Source organism: Diachasma alloeum, unplaced genomic scaffold (genome assembly GCF_001412515.2).
Source record: "Diachasma alloeum isolate Michigan unplaced genomic scaffold, Dall2.0 Dall_scaffold_00540, whole genome shotgun sequence".
NCBI lineage: Eukaryota > Metazoa > Arthropoda > Insecta > Hymenoptera > Braconidae > Diachasma > Diachasma alloeum.
This window is the reverse complement of record NW_021680672.1, coordinates 403,485-422,792: the sequence shown is the minus strand read 5'-3', so window position 1 is coordinate 422,792 and position 19,308 is coordinate 403,485. Positions and strand designations below refer to the sequence as shown.

General features: G+C 39.7%; 2 protein-coding genes across 2 annotated transcripts; one reads left to right on the top strand and one right to left on the bottom strand.

The window, feature by feature from the left end:
* Positions 1–95: 95 nt before the first annotated feature.
* On the top strand, positions 96–3,144 carry LOC107042983 (pro-corazonin). The gene is made up of 3 exons (XM_015264261.1): positions 96–254; positions 2,372–2,635; positions 2,709–3,144. Exons 2-3 carry the CDS (start codon positions 2,372–2,374, stop codon positions 2,856–2,858), a joined length of 414 nt encoding a protein of 137 aa, XP_015119747.1. The 5' UTR covers positions 96–254; the 3' UTR covers positions 2,859–3,144.
* A 3,894-nt stretch (positions 3,145–7,038) lies between these two features.
* LOC114841468 (retinal homeobox protein Rx2-like) lies at positions 7,039–18,867 on the bottom strand. Its single transcript, XM_029126461.1, has 3 exons — positions 18,132–18,867; positions 10,117–10,345; positions 7,039–7,276 (listed from the first exon to the last, which is right to left on the bottom strand). The coding sequence occupies exons 1-3, from the start codon at positions 18,865–18,867 to the stop codon at positions 7,039–7,041; spliced, it is 1,203 nt and encodes a 400-aa protein (XP_028982294.1).
* Between the last annotated feature and the right edge of the window lie 441 nt (positions 18,868–19,308).

Sequence of the window (19,308 nt, the reverse complement as noted above, 5' to 3'; positions counted from 1 at the left end):
GGCTGTTTCCCGAAGAATACGGGTGGGATTCGTGTGGGGGGATGCGTCTTATAAAGGCGCGAACCAACATCCCCGTGTACACTGCTCCTCCAGAATTTAAGCTTGCAACAGGTCGACGTGTTGTATTTCACTGTTTAAATTTACTCAATTTGGGTATAAAAACTAGCCAAATTGATGCTTGAATTATTTCTCTTGTGTGTTTAATATTTCACGAATAATCATTCACTACTATATACATTGGCACTTGAAAAAAGGTAAAGTTGATCAAATTACTATTATTTTTTAATTCTTCAATTTTCCAATTATTCAATTGTTTAAAAATTTCATTTGCTTATTGAAATTGTTGAGATGTCTGTGTACCACCTGTATGATTTCCTTAATTGATGTATTTGCTCTCCAACTTTTATATCAAGTAATTTATCACTCCTACAACTGTCACAGTGCGATGACATATCGAGTTAATATTTCATATCCGTATTCATTTGAAACAGTGTGCAATGGGAATAACTCGATGTATCATAGCATGTCAACCCAGAAATTGTAAAAAAGTATAAAAGTAATAGAAAAGAAAGGAAATCAAATCAGCAAGATGATGTAGCATCAGGTGTTTTTCAATTTTCCAAAGTATATCAGATAATCCACATAATATTTTCCTTCATTTCAACATAGTTTGAGACAACAGCAGTTATCTATATTGCCCACTGGAGAATATAACTGACGTCTTGGCAAATATTTTCCTGTAAAAAGTTTACCGCAGCTTTGAATAATTAAACAACTTTAATGTAGGTAATTTGCCATTCAAATTTAATATTCAATCTCCATTGGAAACTTTTGAATTAATTATTTCCCTTCGAATCCATTATCGGTAAAGACTTCCATCCTTTCAATAACAATGAGCCTTGGAGACTCCGTAAGATGGCGTCGTCGGATAATTTGGCTCTCTTATTCGCACAGTCTATCGAGTTGTAAAAATTAGCAAACATTGAAACTTTATCCATTAATTTTTTTTTCTTCGGATAAGGTCAAACAATGTTGATTGTCATTATCATTAATTTAATTCAATTTTTTCCATACTCTGATGAAATTTTTAAAAATGTTTTTGATAAATTAACTCAAAGATTTCAATTATACTTGTGATTTTTCTAGTCAAAATTTGATGCGAAGGGATGAGAATACTTTTGAATTTTGAATTGTAACCGTTGCGATGAGCGAATCAATATACCGAACGATACTTCAATTCATGTGAGAAGTGAGAATTGCAACGAGGAACTATAGCGCAACCACATCACATATGATCATGATGGTTTATAGCCACACTAAAATGTGTGAACCATCAAGATTCTTATGAAATATATGTCCCGCTTAAAAGTCCAATAAAAATGAATAATATTGAATATTTACTCGCATTGAGATTGAAAATCGGAAGTATCGAAGAACTCTGCTGTGACCCATACCGTGGAATAATAGTCATTTAATATACTATAAGATTGCCACTGCAAGTATATGCATTCTCCCCTTGTCAGATATTATCTGACGTCAATTTGAAAATCGATAGTTCCCTATCAAATCATTCACCTATTCTCGTTATTCTTCATCTCTCAAGACTAATGGTCCTCTATGAATAATGAAGAGCATGACTTTGTGCCATTATTATTGGCATTAATATTGGAATCGTTTTCTACAAAAATAAAAATTACAGAATAATTGTTGCAGAGTTGTTGGCTTTTTAATTAGCCGTTTTACTATTTGAATTCAATTTCCGGACAAAAATCCATCAATTGGGTCCTTACACAATATTGGCGCATCGACAACTGCATGTGTATAAAACAGAAAATAAAACCTACTCGGATATTTTATCCGACGCTCTAACGCATTTGAATGGAGAACGCCCAGGCTGAATACGCCCTTGTGCAAGCAAACACAGACACTGGGTCCTGTCTCTTATCCACAGGACACTTAGTAGCACTTACTCTTATCTTAATGACCAGGGACGCGCGTAGCGTTAATGGCCTCTTAAAATTAGCGCCAAGAGCAAGCACCCTTCCAAAAATTTTCAATATTTCGTCTCATTATATACATATATAAAATTTTCAAGTCTCATTGATAAATTTATTGTTGATTTGCGAAAAATACCGCCGAGTCAAGAAGCGTATCATCATCATCATTATAATCATCGATAAAATGAACAAAAAATATCCTCACTCCTCTCCTGGACGAGTCATTAATTCACGGATCGTTGATTTAACAAGTCAACTGTGACACAACTCGACCATTCCATTGTTTCGCGTTAGCACTTGTTTTACATCGCATACTCTCTTTCTTCTTCTGTAGTTGGATTATCATTTTCATATTGAATGGAATTATTTGACAGATGGCAAATGCAATGACTGTATTGGTGATCCTCCTAGTGACTATGACCGTAGTTACCTATGGCCAGATGGTGCAATACAGTCGCGGATGGAGGGGTGGTAAGCGTGCCGATCTTGGTGCATTTGGCGGTGTTGGCGGTCTACCGTCGGAATTCAAGATGAATTTTCCAGCTCAAGGAGCCATTCGGCGAACAAATGCCCCAGACACTATTCATTGTGGTTTGCGCAAACTGAGGATGCTTCTACGTGGCAACACCAATGATCAGGTAAATTTACATTCTTATCGAAACAACAATCCTTATTTTCAAGTACTCCCTTACTCCTCTTTTAATTTTTCAGTTGTATCATCTGCCCTGTGAGCTCTTGAATATTCTACCTCGGGAAGTAGAGGGCAATCAGCATGTTCAGCATGAAAATTCTCATCACTTGGATCTCTATGATGATAATAATAATAATAATAATAATAATAATTACGATGACAACAATTGAGAGACAAGAGAGCTGATAATTTAATATACTCATAGGAGATTTTATTTGCATCAATTGAATTGATTAATTCCAAGTAATAAACTGTTATTCACCTGGAAAATGATAAATGTATTACTGAATATACAGTCGTTTATTAATATAGAAATAACACAAGTAATGGGGCGGTGCTGCAAATAAACTGAAAAATTGATGAGAATATAAATTTAGGTATTGCAATTACAGTTGAGGAAATTTGGCCCGACGACAGTAATTGCCAGGACTGCAGCCGGTTAGATATTCTAAGGCTTTTCACCAGTCATTTGTCATGCGCATAAACCGGTGCATCTTGCGTCTGAATAGCCCAGTGCATCATCGCTGCAACCGGGGAAAATTTTGCGGATGAGAGATTCAGTGAGTTTTCATCGATTCTATCCACCGACTGTTAATTAAGTTTTCGTCGACCTAATTGGACATTCTGAGGACCGTAAAACGGCAGAGAGACAGAGCGCTGGATAAAAGAGAAGACCGATAGATGGATCGACGGTTGGCCGGCTGGGATTTTCTCTGTCAACGGCAAGATGGAGTGAAACGCTGCTGAACAGAGACAAGTGGTGAGTCGACGGATTATTCCGCTCCTGACGACGGCGCACAAACTGCCTTATCCAGCACCCTCTGGGCAAATCATTTTTTTCTCACAATCACAATTCCAACGTTTAATAATAAACTGCCTTCAGTTATATTTATCCCAAGACAATGAACTCACACATTAATCATTCATTCTTTAAAAAAAGCTCTATTTCCATTATCATTTGAATTACGGTGAACAACAATTATCCACAAGATTTCTCATCCATAAGATAGAGACACGTATCACGCCCGTAACACACTTAAAACTTGTCCGCTAATCAGAAACCAATTACCAAAGGCGCATGCACTTGGGGACGAATTTAATCGCATCAAATATTAAAGCACCAGTGCCAAAACTAGTGTGTACGCGAATCGTTTTACCACCCCTCCGCCGCTCTTTTATTTCCCCCAGGAGCAAATACATGCGTTATGTGTGTATTGATAATCAAGATAAAAAGGCACCCAACATGTAATATGTAATATGACACTTTTATTGCACACTGTCCCATCATGATTCTCTCCTGTCTCTAGGCAATTGGAATTTTTATGTAGATATTGATGATGATATTTTCAATTTAACACTCGGCCTGATGAATTACAGATATCCTTTAGTGATCACGAGATTCCAATAAAAGAATTTTCAAATGTACTTTGATGGTGAAATTGAGGTGTACATAAATATCAATCTTGCCAAGATTTTCTTAGACCACAACTCTATGGATCGCAGCCGTGCATCGGGAGGTGGGGGTAAAACAATTTCCTGCCCTGCGTCCATGGCCGAGATAAGAATCACGATCCAAAAGCCCATCATCGTCATGCTAGCGGGCAAATTAACGAGAGCTCTCGTTGCGAAAGGGCTTTTCCAATTTTGTGCCGAAGATGCATTCGTAATTGACAAATATTGTTGGGCATCTGCGAAATTATAATCGAAACAACACAATTCGCGCTCAACAAGATGGACGACGGAGTGTATAAAGCAAAAGACTCAATCTTTGCTGTATGAAAACGAATTAATGTGAGAGAGGCACCTATCGTGGTTCTGTACCTTTTTTGCGTATAAATACATAAATCGGGCAATCATCCTAAATGGTCCTGGTGACTCCAGGTCGTTGTTTTCTTCCCGTTTTCCGCGCCTGTCGAGTGTCGTTTGCGTCGTGGTGCTTGAACTCGCACCATCGAGAATACACGTCTGTTTCATTCAATGTCTTTCAGTTTTTTTTTTTAACCCTTTCAGGAATATATAAAGGGGACATTCCCTTTCATGTTGGAAATTTGAAATTTCTTTAATATACCTGATTACTTGCAATTGGAATTTTCTCAACGATAATAATTGTAAAAATGAATAAATGAAGACGATCATCTCGAGACTAATAATTCAGAGGCTTATATCTTGATGGTAAAGCATTGACAATGGAGTTTCGACAGTCGATAATGCATTCTCATCGTTGTCACGAGGATTAGTCCTGTCGGTGAATCGAGTAAGTATCGAACAGTATTTCCAGAGGGGATTCTAGGATTACGATAGACGAGCAACAATCAGGGAGATCGGGTTTAGTAAATCCATTGGCGTTCCCACGACGAAATTAGAGTACAAAATAAATGCGAGAGAAGGCAAACATTGATTCTTTCATAAATCCATTTCTCTCGTCATTATTATTTTTTCTTTGGATTGTGTTAGTTGTATGAGAACCATAAGAACCTGAAATAGGCCGCAAATGACATCGATTCTATTCCAAAACTATTAGGGAGTTGGTGGCTGACCACAAAACGATCGGAAATACAGAAAAGACAGGGCCCGAGTTCACGAGAAATACATTTCTCTCTCATTTTTACGAGCAGGAAATAGACGTATAACCTCCACACCGAAACTTCAATCGCCCACTTATTTTATTGTCAGAAACGTCATTTCACGAAATACTGTCTGCCGTCTGATGGTTGAGTACCTATAATCGTACGAGAAAATTGATTTGTTCTATTATTCAATCGTTCATTTTTCCAGCAAACGTGTCAATAAACTTAAGGTAATTGTCTTATTATCAATTTTATTTATTGGGCTGTTTGTCCAAATCAAACGAAATGCAAGTATGAGAATGTGAAAATATAATTGTCAGTATATTCGTTGGCAGACCAGACTGGAGCTAATATTGGATTAGTTTTTAATTCGAAGCGCCCTCCTCCTCCTCCTCCAGCACCGCCAAGCATTGGCCTTTTCGGTCATTGAATGCAAGCGAGAGGGTGGGGGAAGAGCATGTGTGGTCTTTGCGCAAACGCCCCAGAGGGTTGGGTTGGGGTCGACGGGGTGCGATATGCCACTGATGTATGATTGAGGATTAATACCAGCAGGGGGGCGTGTGCTGCATCCTCTCGCCTCTGGGATACGTTTCTACGCTCTCCCCATCCCAGGTACAGCGTACTTGATCAATTAACAGTTATCATGTGTCAAGGAATATTGAAACATTGAGTGTGGTGGTAAAATTTAAAACCATCTCCATTTCAATTCAAATTCCTCACTTCTTATTTTTTTTTCTCTATTTTCTATTTTCTATAATAGAGTTGTCGGAATAAAAGGAAAATTTTCAAGACATCAAACGCGTGGATACCTGCGCCGGTGGTCCCCCGACAAAAAGTCTTTGTATATAACAACATATAGAGAGGCTCTTTCTTAGAGAGAAATTGAGTTTCAAGAAGCGGTCTGGAACATTTGTCTCCAAATAATTGACCCGGACTTGGGAGTAGTGGCTTCTCTGCAATTATAGGTAGTAAACGCGGCCACATCCGGCATACAAGTGAAACACACTCTTCTAGGATACCAGAGCTTCATAACTTTAACCTGCGAGATAAAGACACGAGCAGCAATCGTTACGGGGAAATAAAACAATTATGAGAATCGAAAAAAAGAGCGACCGGATGTTGTTATATGATTTGAGGGGATGATGCACACGATAATGTAGGATGCCACCTTCAATTTAGACACCCACTAAAAAAATCTTTGGCAACTGTTGAGGGACACAAAGGTGGGAAGGATAAACTGGGAGAAATAAAAAATATTGGACAGGTGTTGTGCTGGGTGAGTTGAAAAAACAAAGAAAAAAAAACAATCTCTCACATAGAGATGTCAGTAATTAGTCTTCATTTTGTTTTCCTGAATATTTATATATGTACAATATTACACGTACATAACATCACATAGCTCGTTATACATCATACTCAATATTCCTATCTTTTAATCGGAATTTTTAATGCATATTTTTGCCTATTGTATTTCTCTTCTCGCAATTCTTACACTGATATTGAGTTATAACCACTCGTAATATTATTACGACAATATAATATATATCATATCCTACGCTACTATTAAGAATAATCTGGGTTCAATAATCCAAGTGGTATTTACATGGCATACCTCCTGACTCCCCTCCGCTTGCACTAGAACAGTCCCTATATCTTACAAGTAATTTCTTTCAAATGTATGGTATTATTTACATGAGTGAGATATGTCTTTGTTGCCCTTGTTCAATCCATTACAATTTCTCTCTCTCTCTCTCTCTCTCTCTCGCTGAAAATTGGTTATTTTTTAGCAGATGGGCTCGGTAAGGGGTTGAGGTGGGCCATAGGGTGAGGCCCATTGGTTAACCGTGTGCCCGAGAGGTGGTGCTGAAGATTGCCCATCTAGATTTGCAACCGATGCACCGCCAGGATGACTGCTCACCCCTCCTGGATAACCAACTTTTCCCAGGGCTTCTGCTTGCAGTGATAACATGAGACGATTCGCCGCTTGTCTCTCTGCTTCTCTCTCTTCTGCCGTTTGTCGTCTGAAAGGAAAAAAATCATTGAATAAGAAAAATTTCATTTTTCAAATTTTTCGAATACATAGTATATGCGGCACATTTTGATTGCGCCGGAGCAGAACAACTCGACGTCCGCGCAGATGTATATATGAGAGCCAGGCGGGGCAAAGGAATCTTTTATTATCTATTTTTCTACCGGTTTTCTCCGGGGGAGTAGACCTGCATATGTAATTGGCTGATATTCCGTAAATCATTACATTAAGCTTATACACATCAGTAGTAAAATTCTTACTGAGACAGTAACAATGTTTATTGAAGAATTTACTAGCCCGCCGATATTTCGATGAATGTCTGAGGTGATTAAATCGTGAAATTTATTCGTCTGAGGCGCCAGTCTGACCTCGGACCGCAATCAGGTATCCAGTTGGACATTCTCGCTCCATTAGGGCTTAATCTCTGCTACCGGTAATTAAATGGTTCTGATGTATATAAACCGAAGAAATCGCCCATAGACTTTGTGCCTTTTTTATACTACTACGTTGTCCTCTATTTACATAACCTTTTTTTTTCTCTATTTAACAAATCGCTCCGCGAACCCATGATCAACTACCGAAATCCTGCGTTACTGAAAAAAAAAAATAAGAAAAAAAAGAACGAAAGCATGATGAAACACTCGTATAGTATATGAAAAAATCTCGTTTCCGTCCCCGTTTTTGTCCAACTCGTATTTGTGAACGCTTCGAACTAATTTTGAGGTTTTCCAAGACCAATCATTAGCGCAAACTGGTTCTCCGAGTTGAGTGTGGATGAACAGAGAGAGAGAGAGAGAGAACTCCTCTCTTGTCTTCTCTCATCGTAGCTAGTTCACGTATATATATTTCTTCTTTGACGTCGCACACACAGCACTCGTTCCACCCATGAAACAGCTTCCTGTAATTTTACTTAGCTCTTTTCGGCGCTTTTTCCTTTCTTTTTTTTTTGTTTTTTCGTTATTTTCATCATGATTGCGTGCTCATATTTTTTTGTCTCTTCAGGTATAAAACCATCATTGGGTATTAGTTGAAATCGAACAGTACATGTCGGAATGAATTCCCAGAAAATTAGAAATTTCGTTAGTAGTTTTTGTTGCGTTATACCAAACATAATTGGACGTTGGAGCATTGGGGAAATTAAATTTCAAAACACGTGCTTTATATTCCACTGTTTGCTGTGACATTATATCCATTTCTCCCTTCCATCCCCCTCACACGGGCGTGTAATTAATGCGGTTAGCAATTAATAATTGAAAACCCTGTGCCGATTACATTTCGCAGCCCCTGGTGCCATCGCACCATCTACTCTATCGTATAGAGTATAATACCGAGGGGACAATTGATTCAGCTCTACCATCAGGCACATCCAATGCACCATTATCTTTATCGTTCGTACAGAGTGAAATATAATACCCAACTTGGTTGATTTCAAAAAGCTTATTTTGGCTCTTTGTAAACAAATTGAACGACAGAGACTAGAGATATAAAGCCTCTTTTTCAAGAATTATTCAATCCATCGCCACCAAACACGGTGAAATCGTGTAGGTAGGCAGCAGTTACATACACACATTGATAAAGGGCCGGAGAAGGAGGGGGCAATAGGGGTATGAATGAATGTTTAAACAGGCAGAGTGGGGTGTGTAAGCGAGACGAGAAAATGGTATTCCGACACGAGGAGATCGAAGCGATTCAAACGTTGGATTTCGAATGTTTGACAGTTTAAAAGCCAAGGAAAAGCGTAGCCGCGGAAGTCAAATGGAGTTATAGTGAGGAAAGGGAGGTTGGGAGAGAAGTGAGCAGTGGGGTTATGTGCGAGGAGATGGAGGGAGAGGCGGTTTTGGAGCGACCGAGGGAGCTTGGGGGTGGCAGGACGACTACATAATGTACGGGACAGGGCTAAGCTGTTAGGAATCTGAATTATTGAAGCTCGAGTTATCTCGTTCGTGCCTACGGTCATCTCGTTATTTTACATGGCACTCGGTACTCTCTTGTCGTACGAGACGTGTCTCCATTGATTATCGACATTTTTTATTTTTTTGTTAAATCCATGGATCAAAGTCACGGGTTCTCGGTAGAAAGGAAAATGAAAAAGATGGAAGAGAGAGAGAAAAAAAAGAAATGGCTAAAAAGCGTTGAAAGTGGTGTGACAGTATCGATGAACGGATCGTGTAAGTATTTAACTTCGAAGGCACATCTGATGATTATCTGGTGTGATGTATAGTGTACAGGGTTAAATGGAAGGCAATTTAGTACGGATGCACTTGTCGTTGTACTCTATAATTGCAATGGGAAAAACAGTGTAGTATATTTTTAAATGACACATGCTGTGAGTCACACTGATATTTCCGGAATTCTAGAGTTGTCCATTGGAGAAGATAAAGCCACCGAAAATGAATAAAAATAAATGGGGGAAATTTTTGGTATATGACCTTGAACCACTCCAGGGGTGGCTTTTAAATATTTACATCGTTTTTTTTTTCCTCGATACAGTGATATCGTCCGGAGAATGCCGGGTGTCTCGCCGTATGGCGCGCCTACCATCATCTTCCACTTGAGGACACCCGCGTGGGTTATTCTTTTATCTAAATGACGTGTTTTCGGACTGTGCTTATCTTGAAGAGGGAGCCCGGTTTAATACGTGACGCCTGGACGCTAAAAATGTTAACGTAAAATCTTCAAACTTACTATTAACATATACCGCCGAGGACAAGTGAGACTTTTTAAACATCTCCTCAAAGTATGAAGAGAATACATCAATTATTGGGGTTTATCACGTTATCAAAATGAAGCAAACGAAAAGTGAATGAAAAGGATGATGAGAATGTCACGTACCTCCACTTTGTTCGCCTGTTCTGGAACCACGTCTTCACTTGGGCGTCTGTCATCTTGAGGGACTTGGCGAGAGCTGCCCTCTCTGCCGACGCCAAGTATTTCTGTTTATGAAAGCGTTTCTCCAATTCCGCAATTTGTAATCTCGTAAAGCTCGTTCTCGGCTTCTTTCTCTTGGGTGGAGTTCTGTTTTGATAAGGATGGCCAATTCTCCGAGGAAAAGCTCCGGCGACTGAAATAAACAATGACGATGTCTCTTTTTGCTTTCTTTCTGTCAATAAATTCATCTTAGGATGAAGAGAATAAGGTGGTGGGCACAGCCCGCGGTGAAATATCCCGTCCCTGTCGAAAATTGAATTTGACGGGTGACAGGGTTCATAGTACACCTTCAAAATGCCATGCAATTATCGTAAAAGATGAAAGGGCCATAGAGTGAACAGTCATTCTTCCCCTTCACCCACATTATACCTTTTTCATGTCTTCGTTCTCTGTACATCCGCAAAAGCTAGCATCCCCATTTCCCTGCAATATATACTGATGTGCTGGAGCCGCGCTTCCACAATTTCAGTTTATAATACGATTCCTCTCTAACCCATTGCAATGGCCTCTCACTCGCCTCTGCTCTCTCACCACTTGCGTCACTATACTCCCTTATTATTTGGATGATAATCGCGTACTGGCTCTTATGCCAGTTATATTATCACGCTCATAACCCCATTCGTCCGTGAGCCCATGTAATTCATTGCTAATTACTTTTCGTTATAACTGGACATGATTTTATACAACGCCCTCAGACATCATCGATATTCCCTTCATTGGCTCATGTGTATGAATCTTAAGAAGCCAACACATTATCATTAATATTTCTCCAAACCTTCAACAATGGAATTACCCTTTTTATGACATAATGGAGCCCATTGTTTCCAGAAGGCGAGCACCTTCATCAATTAGCCCTCAGGCCTATTGATTTTCAAGTATGATAAAGTGTCATTGTTGGTGAAGTCGCGCCATGTTGAAACAAGGTTTTTTTTTTCTCACATGTATACAAGTGTTGTGAGCTTTCGTGGTTTGGGGACATGGATTATTCTGCCTCAGGTTAACCGCCATATACGAGGTTGGCGTGTCTAACGACACTCTTGCGACTTAAATTCACCTGAGGAGTATATCGGGCATATCAGAGGACACAAACACGCGTCCAACCGCACGCCAGCATATACTTTGCCTCCCTTTGAATATGATTTATTCCTCAATAATCAACAGATCTCGAGCTATTACCACCCCAAGAGTATCATAAATTCAAGGAAATCGGCTCATTTGCCAAAAACAAAGAATAAATAATGAGAAAACATTTGGAATGCAGAGTGTACCTAAGACGCAAATAGGACCGATAACAAATGAATAAGGAAAGAGGGTTGGTTCCCGACAGTTCTCATCACTAGGCAGACAGGAATAGAGAGGGGGTGGCAGCAAGTAGAAACAGAGAGAACAACGAACTCTCATCCCTCAGTATCATAATACGAGAAACGAGCGGAGAGAATCTGCATTTGCAAGACGAGTAACTCCAGATCTTTCTCGAGGGGGGTTGAGGGACGTTTGGAAGAACAAGATGGCGTACGACCAGCGCAAAATGGCCAGCATAAATAAACTGGGGCGAGCCGGTCGTGGTCGGGTCTTGGTTGTATGTGAATGTGTATGAGAATTCATGGCAATGCCTCCTGGGGTATTTACGTAAACACAAATTTAGTCGCTCGAGTGTACATTATCAACAATACACGTGTCAACAATGTAGATGATAATAAATGATTCTTCATACGACTATGGATGAAACAAATGCAAGAGCGAAGGCCATGAAAGAGTATAATTTTCACAGGGAAACCTGTGACCCACTGAGCTTGAGACATAACCTTTGTCGGTTTTCTGCCTCAATCATAACTGACGTTTAAAATGACTCAGGCGCGAATTCGTGTGACGCAACCTCTTTCCTTATAAACCAGCCACTTCTAATCTCTGTGACAGAAGTCTTAGCGAAAGTCATTATTCCACTGCTCACGTTCGAGTTAGCCACGTTAATGGAGATTGTGGCCTTCAAAGTAAATTGTTTTTCTGCAAGGATCCATGATATTGTACTCCACTGTGGCTCATAAAATTTCAAATATTAAATAAATTCTTTCAAAGTGGAAAAAAGAAAAACAGCAACAACAACAAAATTATTCTATCCTTTTGGTCGTGCAGAGCAGAATGATACATTTCTGAAATTGGGTTGAAAAATCATGATATTGCATGATGATGGAGGGGCTGCAATAATGTAGACACATAAAGCAGCGATGATTGGATGAGCGAGTAACGACTCACCGGGGATTTAGCTCATGTATATACACACATCGTCTGACAGGCGGATGTCATGGATTTTCCGGCCGCTTGGATTTTAACATTATTGTATTGTTATAGAATGTCAGCCAGAGAGAAGAAACAAATGAAGGAAATTGTACACGACTCGTTTGCCGCAATTTACCCAGTAAAAAGAAAATGCCACATGACCATTCATGTTGCGTGTAAGGCTTGTGCCATACACTAACATCATTTTAAAATGGTTTTTACGATTGACGGCTCGAGGAACAAGTGTGTCCATATATGGGCATCAACTTAGCAGACACCCCTAAGAGGTTACCGAGAAGTTATACATGCGTATATCCAGTAAAATATTATTCATGTAAGAAAAAGTATAGAGATGAATACTCTCATATTCTTGAGTATAACCACCACCTCTATTACCCCCGTATTCTCCTTCATGTGCACTTGAAATGTCCTTTATTCCTACCCTTTCACTTTGATGGAAATGTAAATTTGGAAAATACCAAATACTTCATCATTTCCTTCCACGTTCTGGTGAAAAATAGTAATAATCCTCGAAGAGGGTAACTCTGATCATTTCTCAAACTCCTGCATAACTCGATGTAAAGTATACTCCTCTCTTACAGTTAGCTACCCCTGATGGTAGGAGGAAAGTTGGTGTATGCGCACCGGTGGCTCCACATTATCGATATTACGAGGCGTCGATAAAAAATCGCATAAAATTAAACAAACCCCACGTATACTATCCAGCCAATAAAATTCCCAGAGATCTATCTACACGCCCCTTATACGTATGAATATTATTTTTTCTTTTTTTTTTTTGACGTGAATAGAGTGTAAGGAGGAAGGCAAATTTTGACTTTTTTTTCTTTTTTTTTTCTTTACAAAGTGAAGATGAAACATTTGCTAGAAATATTGCATACCTACACACGGCAGGAGAATGCAGAACGGAATGAAATTCAAGAGGTGAGAATACCACAATCACGCGAAGCAAGGACACCTCTGAAATCTGTTTGCTGCGGTCAACCCGTATACTTGGTGTTAACGGCACTCTACCCCTCACAGCTCCCTCCTAATGCTACGTCTATTTGAAAGGGTCTCGTTTTGAAAATTGAAATCTCACGAATGAGGCATTGACAAGGTGATTTAACCACTTTTCCATTATTACCGAGAGACAAAGCAAACTCTGAGTACCAACTCAAGTGGTTTTGTGTGGTCTAACGCTATTTTATTTAAATATTCATCATCAGCGTTGTTCATGCCATTTAACAAACACAAACGATCCATCAACTAACGAACAATTATCAGGAATAAAGTACTAGGCTGAATTTGCCATTCTCGGAAATTTGTTGCACTCATTGTGACATAAATTTTTCCATTTGAGAGTTAAACCTGTAGTGGCACATGGCAAAGGCCAGTGCGAATAACACGGATTTCTCCAGGGGTTCGGAAAAATCGCAAATAATGCGTGTGGGTGAATTCCAAGTGAACAAGTATTGTCCTGGCTGGAGCGAGGGTGAGTTAAAAATACTCGGCAATACTTTTTCATTCACAGCAGTAGACTATATACGATTTCATCCCCACAGGGATATTTCCACGCCATCGTTTACCGATTTCTCATGCATATGTTAGAAACAGACCAATATGCCAAGCAAAAAATTTCCAACAATCCGCTCAATTGAAATTATTCTACCCTTTAATATGGAGGGGGAAAATAGTTTGATAGCCCTAATGTGTGATATATATAAATGGGCGTTATGATCTTGTCGACGTACACAGACACTCAGCTAATTGACTGGAGCAAAATTAAACTGAAGTCACGTTAATAATGTAAAGCCAACCACCACTCCTCTGCATCAAAGTGAGCCTTCCTACACAGGCATATCGCATACATTCCCCTGTAAACTTGTAGAGTTGTATTTGGTGTAACAATGATGGACGAGCTGTGCGCTCAACCTCAAAGTTGCCAACCTCGAAATACCAAAATCCCCCAAAGTTTTACGCTAACACGATCAGTCAACACCAAACCCCAAAACTCGTTGCTTGGCAGCATAATCTCTACCTCCTGATTAATTATTACGCAATAAGAGAATGCAGTATAGCTATAGTGTCAAATAAGGCGAGAGGAATTCGCAATAGTTTCTCTTTCCAACGGAGTTGATGGAAATTAAGAGGGGAATGGGGGAAATATTGTTAAAAATACTGATACTGTAACACCTCCAGTTATTCTCAGTACTATAACCATCAACTAAATCACCGCAGCACTTCCTCCCGTCGGCCTCAAACAAAATTAAATACGCGGTATAATGTAACGTATTGCATAGTAGTCGGACTGATCATTGTCTACCGAGAAACACTTTCACAAATAAAAAAAAAACATAACTGTCTTGTTTACTATTCAAATGGAATCGTTACCAAGTACTTGAACGTCAACCATCAGTGAGGCTGCTGTTCACCGCAATTGGTAGCTAACACAATCCACATATTTTTTCGCCTGAAAAATCATATCTTCGAGCACAATATCTCAAAGCAGAAAATCATATTGATAATTTCCGGCTTGAGAGAGAAGAAAAACGAAAAAGAAAAAAGAAAAAAGGTGCAGAGGGAAACTTACTTACGATAATGTGTATTAGTGAACATTTGGATTGTAGTTATTCTGCGAATAGGGCGATAAAAAGGCCAGTTAACATTCACCATCCATCTTTTCTAGCCAATAGCGCTGACAGTTAAATTTATGGATTTACGCGATCAGTTTGCACTCGTTCATGCGCGATTATATGCTGTCTCTAAAAGTCTTCCGGCACTCCTTCCCTTGCATTATCATCGGTCATTGCACCTCTAGAAGGTCTCTTTACAGTCGTAGAAATTCCAGCCGTTTCGCCTTTCGCAAACGAAGAAAAAAAAATCAAACGGATATTGGTATACAGTTCTAATGCATATTGGACAAAATTAATCTACACCAACGATTATCCTTTTTTTGCTCGTTTTTTTTTCCCCCCCTCAGTTGCCCGCAACGAATTATAATTCATGATTAATAATACATTGTGATCAGTGAGGATATGTAGGAAGAAAGAAATGAAACATGTCAGTTTAATGTTTACCAATAGATGATTAGACTTTATACCTAGTAATTAACATTCCCCCTGCGAGAGCGACTACCGTGTTACACACGGCCTGTGCACCATAGCCGTTGAGTAAGCGTGACAGGAGTCTTACTTAGCGCTTTCTTGTTTCATCTTTTTATATTACAACGGATCGGCATACCACATGAAAATTATTCGGTATTATAATTGAAAATACTTATCTCTGGGCATTTATATGCGCTGAAGAATTCTTCACGTACCAGATTATGAGCACTAATTGAGATTCAAGTATATTACCGTGCTACTGTATGATTTGCCTTGAGTTGATTTTTGTGAAAGGCCTGAATCTCCCTTTATAATTTTTCTCCTTGAGTTGTACAAAAAAAATGAAATAAAAGAAAGAGGAGGGGAGGGGAGGGGGAGGAAGAGCGAGAAAAAAATTAGAAGAAATGAAATCGATTCCCACGTTGAAATAAGTAGTGGAACACGTCTTAAGAAACGGATAAGAAGCATGGGATACATTCGTTTGAAGTGGATCTATATAGTCACCTTTAATTGGACCACTGTTCCACTGATTCTGTTGGGCTTACCTGAAGAGGGGCACGAGGCGTAGTTTAGAAAACGCGTGTGAGTCGATACCAACAAAACATTCAACATATATATATATATATATATATATATTGTATTGGTGATTGTCATATATATATATATATGTTAGTAAAGGATAGGGCAACTCATCCAAAGTATGGAGTTAGGTTGCAAGAGATTCTATTTCAGGTTTTGGTCACGCGATGCCTTTTTTCTCTGATTCCACGTACCCTGTTATCTCTGGCCGGAGGCCAAAGCCACTCTGCGCTATACACGGACACATCTCCTCTTGGTTATTGCCGTCGGTCACTCATGTGTGTCTATTCGTGTTGTTAGTGTATGCTTGTTGTTATGTTTTTCTTTTATTTTATTTTAGTTTTTTTCTTTTTTCATTTTCAAGATTTTTCCCCTTTCAGGGAAAACAACACTACTCTTTTGGCGAGCATGGGGGGGGGGGAAGATTTTTTACTTTTATTTGGCTGCTTGCTTGTCAGTACATTAAAAACCTTTTGGCGGGTATTTAATGACTAACGAGTCGAGAAGCCACAGTCATTTCATCTGTAAGAAGTAGCGAGAAATTAAACGACACTAAAGATAAAACGTGCCAATGCGCTGAGAGATTACTTGTGCATGCACGCGTGGTTTACCAGAATCACTCAGTCGTTGAATAACTACTTGTTTATATGGCTTGTATCTACAGTACAGATACTGAGGTAAGTTGCTGGGATGATTGACTTACTCGCGAAAAGTCAAGTCCCAAAAATGTCATTTATATTGAAATTGAAATCAGATTAGAGAGAAATGATAATAACAGCCCTTTCGTATAATAGACTCGAATGAAAAGGCAACAGAAACCAAGTAATGACCTTTTCCAAGAGCTGTTTAGCGTTTCAACGAATTGGTATGAGGAAAGGAGTCTTACAAGTGTTGGCGATCTCATTTGGAGGAATATTGTTCACCGGTAAATTGAAATCTACACTTTGCGTTTACCCGTAAATTGCACAATGTTGTTGAGCTAAAGGCCTTTTTGCGACAACCCATCAGAGCACTTTGAGCTCCATCATTGCTCAATGTTCGATTTAGCCTCATAAAGTGGGATGCTTTGATTTGTATCATTAGGAGTAAAGTAAGTGATCACGTGTGTACAGCATCATAGCTGATATTGGACTGCATGTAGAAAACGTGACGTCATTTTCATTGGCAAAGAATACCGCGGCCAAATCATTAATATGATAATTCCAATTAACGAGGCTATCCTGTCCATCTGTCATGGTTTATCAATTCACTTTATCAGCATAAATTAAATGTTAATCATGCAGAAACTTGTCACGCCAATTATCCCACCCACTTGGATAGATTTGAGAAAGATAATGTGGCAAATGAAATGAATTCAATGCAATCTTGCGCTCGGAACTTGATAATGCTTGATTGTATTTTTCGACTTTGACGGCATAATTGAATGGTTTTTCGAGTGTTTCTTTACAAGTAGTCGGATGACCGATTGAATTACGAGTTTGAGTGACGAGCAGGCTGCTGCTTTCCTTCTTTTTTCCCCTATGAAATATCAAAAGACATTACCGTATAATTCAAAGATTCTTCATTTGCTCTCTGCTCTGTAGCGTGCTCAGGATTTTTCCTTCCGGCAAGTGAAACAGCCGCACCGGGAATTACTATCAAGCCAAGTATAATATTGTACTCGCACCGGCGAATACATTTAACTCACGCTATGGCAATATAATTCTTAGCTTTCATTATCCGCACGAAAAACACGACAGCAGGGAATTCGTTTAAGTGTACTCTAATTACGTACTTCACACCGAGGTGCGGCGTCGGCAGCGGCATCTCAGTGATACTCTTATCCTTCCTTCCAGTGTCTAGCCCCCCGCTATATTTATATGTGTGCATTTTGAGTAGGCATTTGTGTATATCCATTTGTTGAAATTAACTTAGCAATAAATGAAATAATTTACAATAATGATGGACCTGTGATTTTACCTGCAAGTCGATCCTTGAGATGTGGATGGGCTTGAAGTGGATGCGCAAGATTGGCGAGTAAACTAGCCCTGTGGAGACCAGCAGCAGCAGCAGCAGCAGCAGCCTGCTGCTGACTGTGTTGAAGCGCCTGAAGGCTCCAGGGTGGTATAAGACCTGCCTGAGTGGTGAGACTGTTCCCAGGTGGGCCATTTGGTCCTGGTGGCCTGTGGGCCGGGACCCTGATGACGCCACCACCCGTGTATATTAAACCAGAACCACCTGGGAAAAGTCGAAATGGCGCCAGGAGATCAGCTGGATGCATTTGACCAGTTGCATGCATATCTGGAGTACTGCCTGTGTCATCATCATCTTTCTCCGACATTTTTTCCTCCAATTCGACACCCCATGATCTCCTCTCATCCTCGTTGGAGTTGCGATTGTTACTGTCCTCCCAGACCCACGAGGATCTTCGTTCTTTATCACTGTCTGGATCATCGGAGCTAGGACTCTTTGCCTGATTCCTACCACTACCATCACCCAGGAGACGACTTATACTAAACGGATGACTGCGGGGTGATGTATCACTCGGTGTCTTAGTGTGTATCGGTGGGGGTGATGTTGAACATTCCGACGGTGCTTCATTCTGTTGATTGTCAGTTGAGTTGATGTAATTACGCGGAGAACAACTTCGCGAGTCAAGTTCATCAACGTTGATCTCCTCTGAAGGATCAACTTCGCTGTCGCCGTGATCAGACATGTTGAATTACTCCTCTAATCAATCAGTGAGTTGATATTGTGCTAATATGAAAATACTGCATCCATTGAATTATATTTGATGAACAAGAGCATCAGGTGAATGTCAAATTAACGAAATTTATAATTTCGGCGGAGCTATCTTCCTCTCAAATTTCTCCCACAACGATGAACATCAGCCTCGGTAATTTGGAAATTATGGAGCACGTACGCGGCCTGCCGCGAGCATCTCCTTACGTTCGTATCCGTATCTCTGTCCCGTTTGTTCGTCGGCCATTTTATGGGCCATAAACATTCACGAAGGCTTTTCCAGGTAAGGTGGCCAACATTCTCCTTATACCTCTCCCCCTCAAATTTTTTTTTCTTTTCTTTCCCTCTTTCTCTCTTAACTTTTTTACTTTTTACCTGGTATCAGTACCAACCCTGTGCGATAAATATATACATA

What these genes read in the sequence shown, in the direction of transcription:
- LOC114841468 (XM_029126461.1), bottom strand. Translation starts at nt 18,867, where the DNA reads ATGTCTGATCACGGCGACAGCGAAGTTGATCCTTCAGAGGAGATCAAC. An exon ending in TCTCAAGGATCGACTTGCAG is followed by an intron (nt 10,346 to 18,131) that starts GTAAAATCACAG and finishes TGTTTATTTCAG; the next exon opens with TCGCCGGAGCTTTTCCTCGG. An exon ending in AACAGGCGAACAAAGTGGAG is followed by an intron (nt 7,277 to 10,116) that starts GTACGTGACATT and finishes TTTTCCTTTCAG; the next exon opens with ACGACAAACGGCAGAAGAGA.
- LOC107042983 (XM_015264261.1), top strand. Translation starts at nt 2,372, where the DNA reads ATGGCAAATGCAATGACTGTATTGGTGATCCTCCTAGTGACTATGACC. An exon ending in GTGGCAACACCAATGATCAG is followed by an intron (nt 2,636 to 2,708) that starts GTAAATTTACAT and finishes TTAATTTTTCAG; the next exon opens with TTGTATCATCTGCCCTGTGA.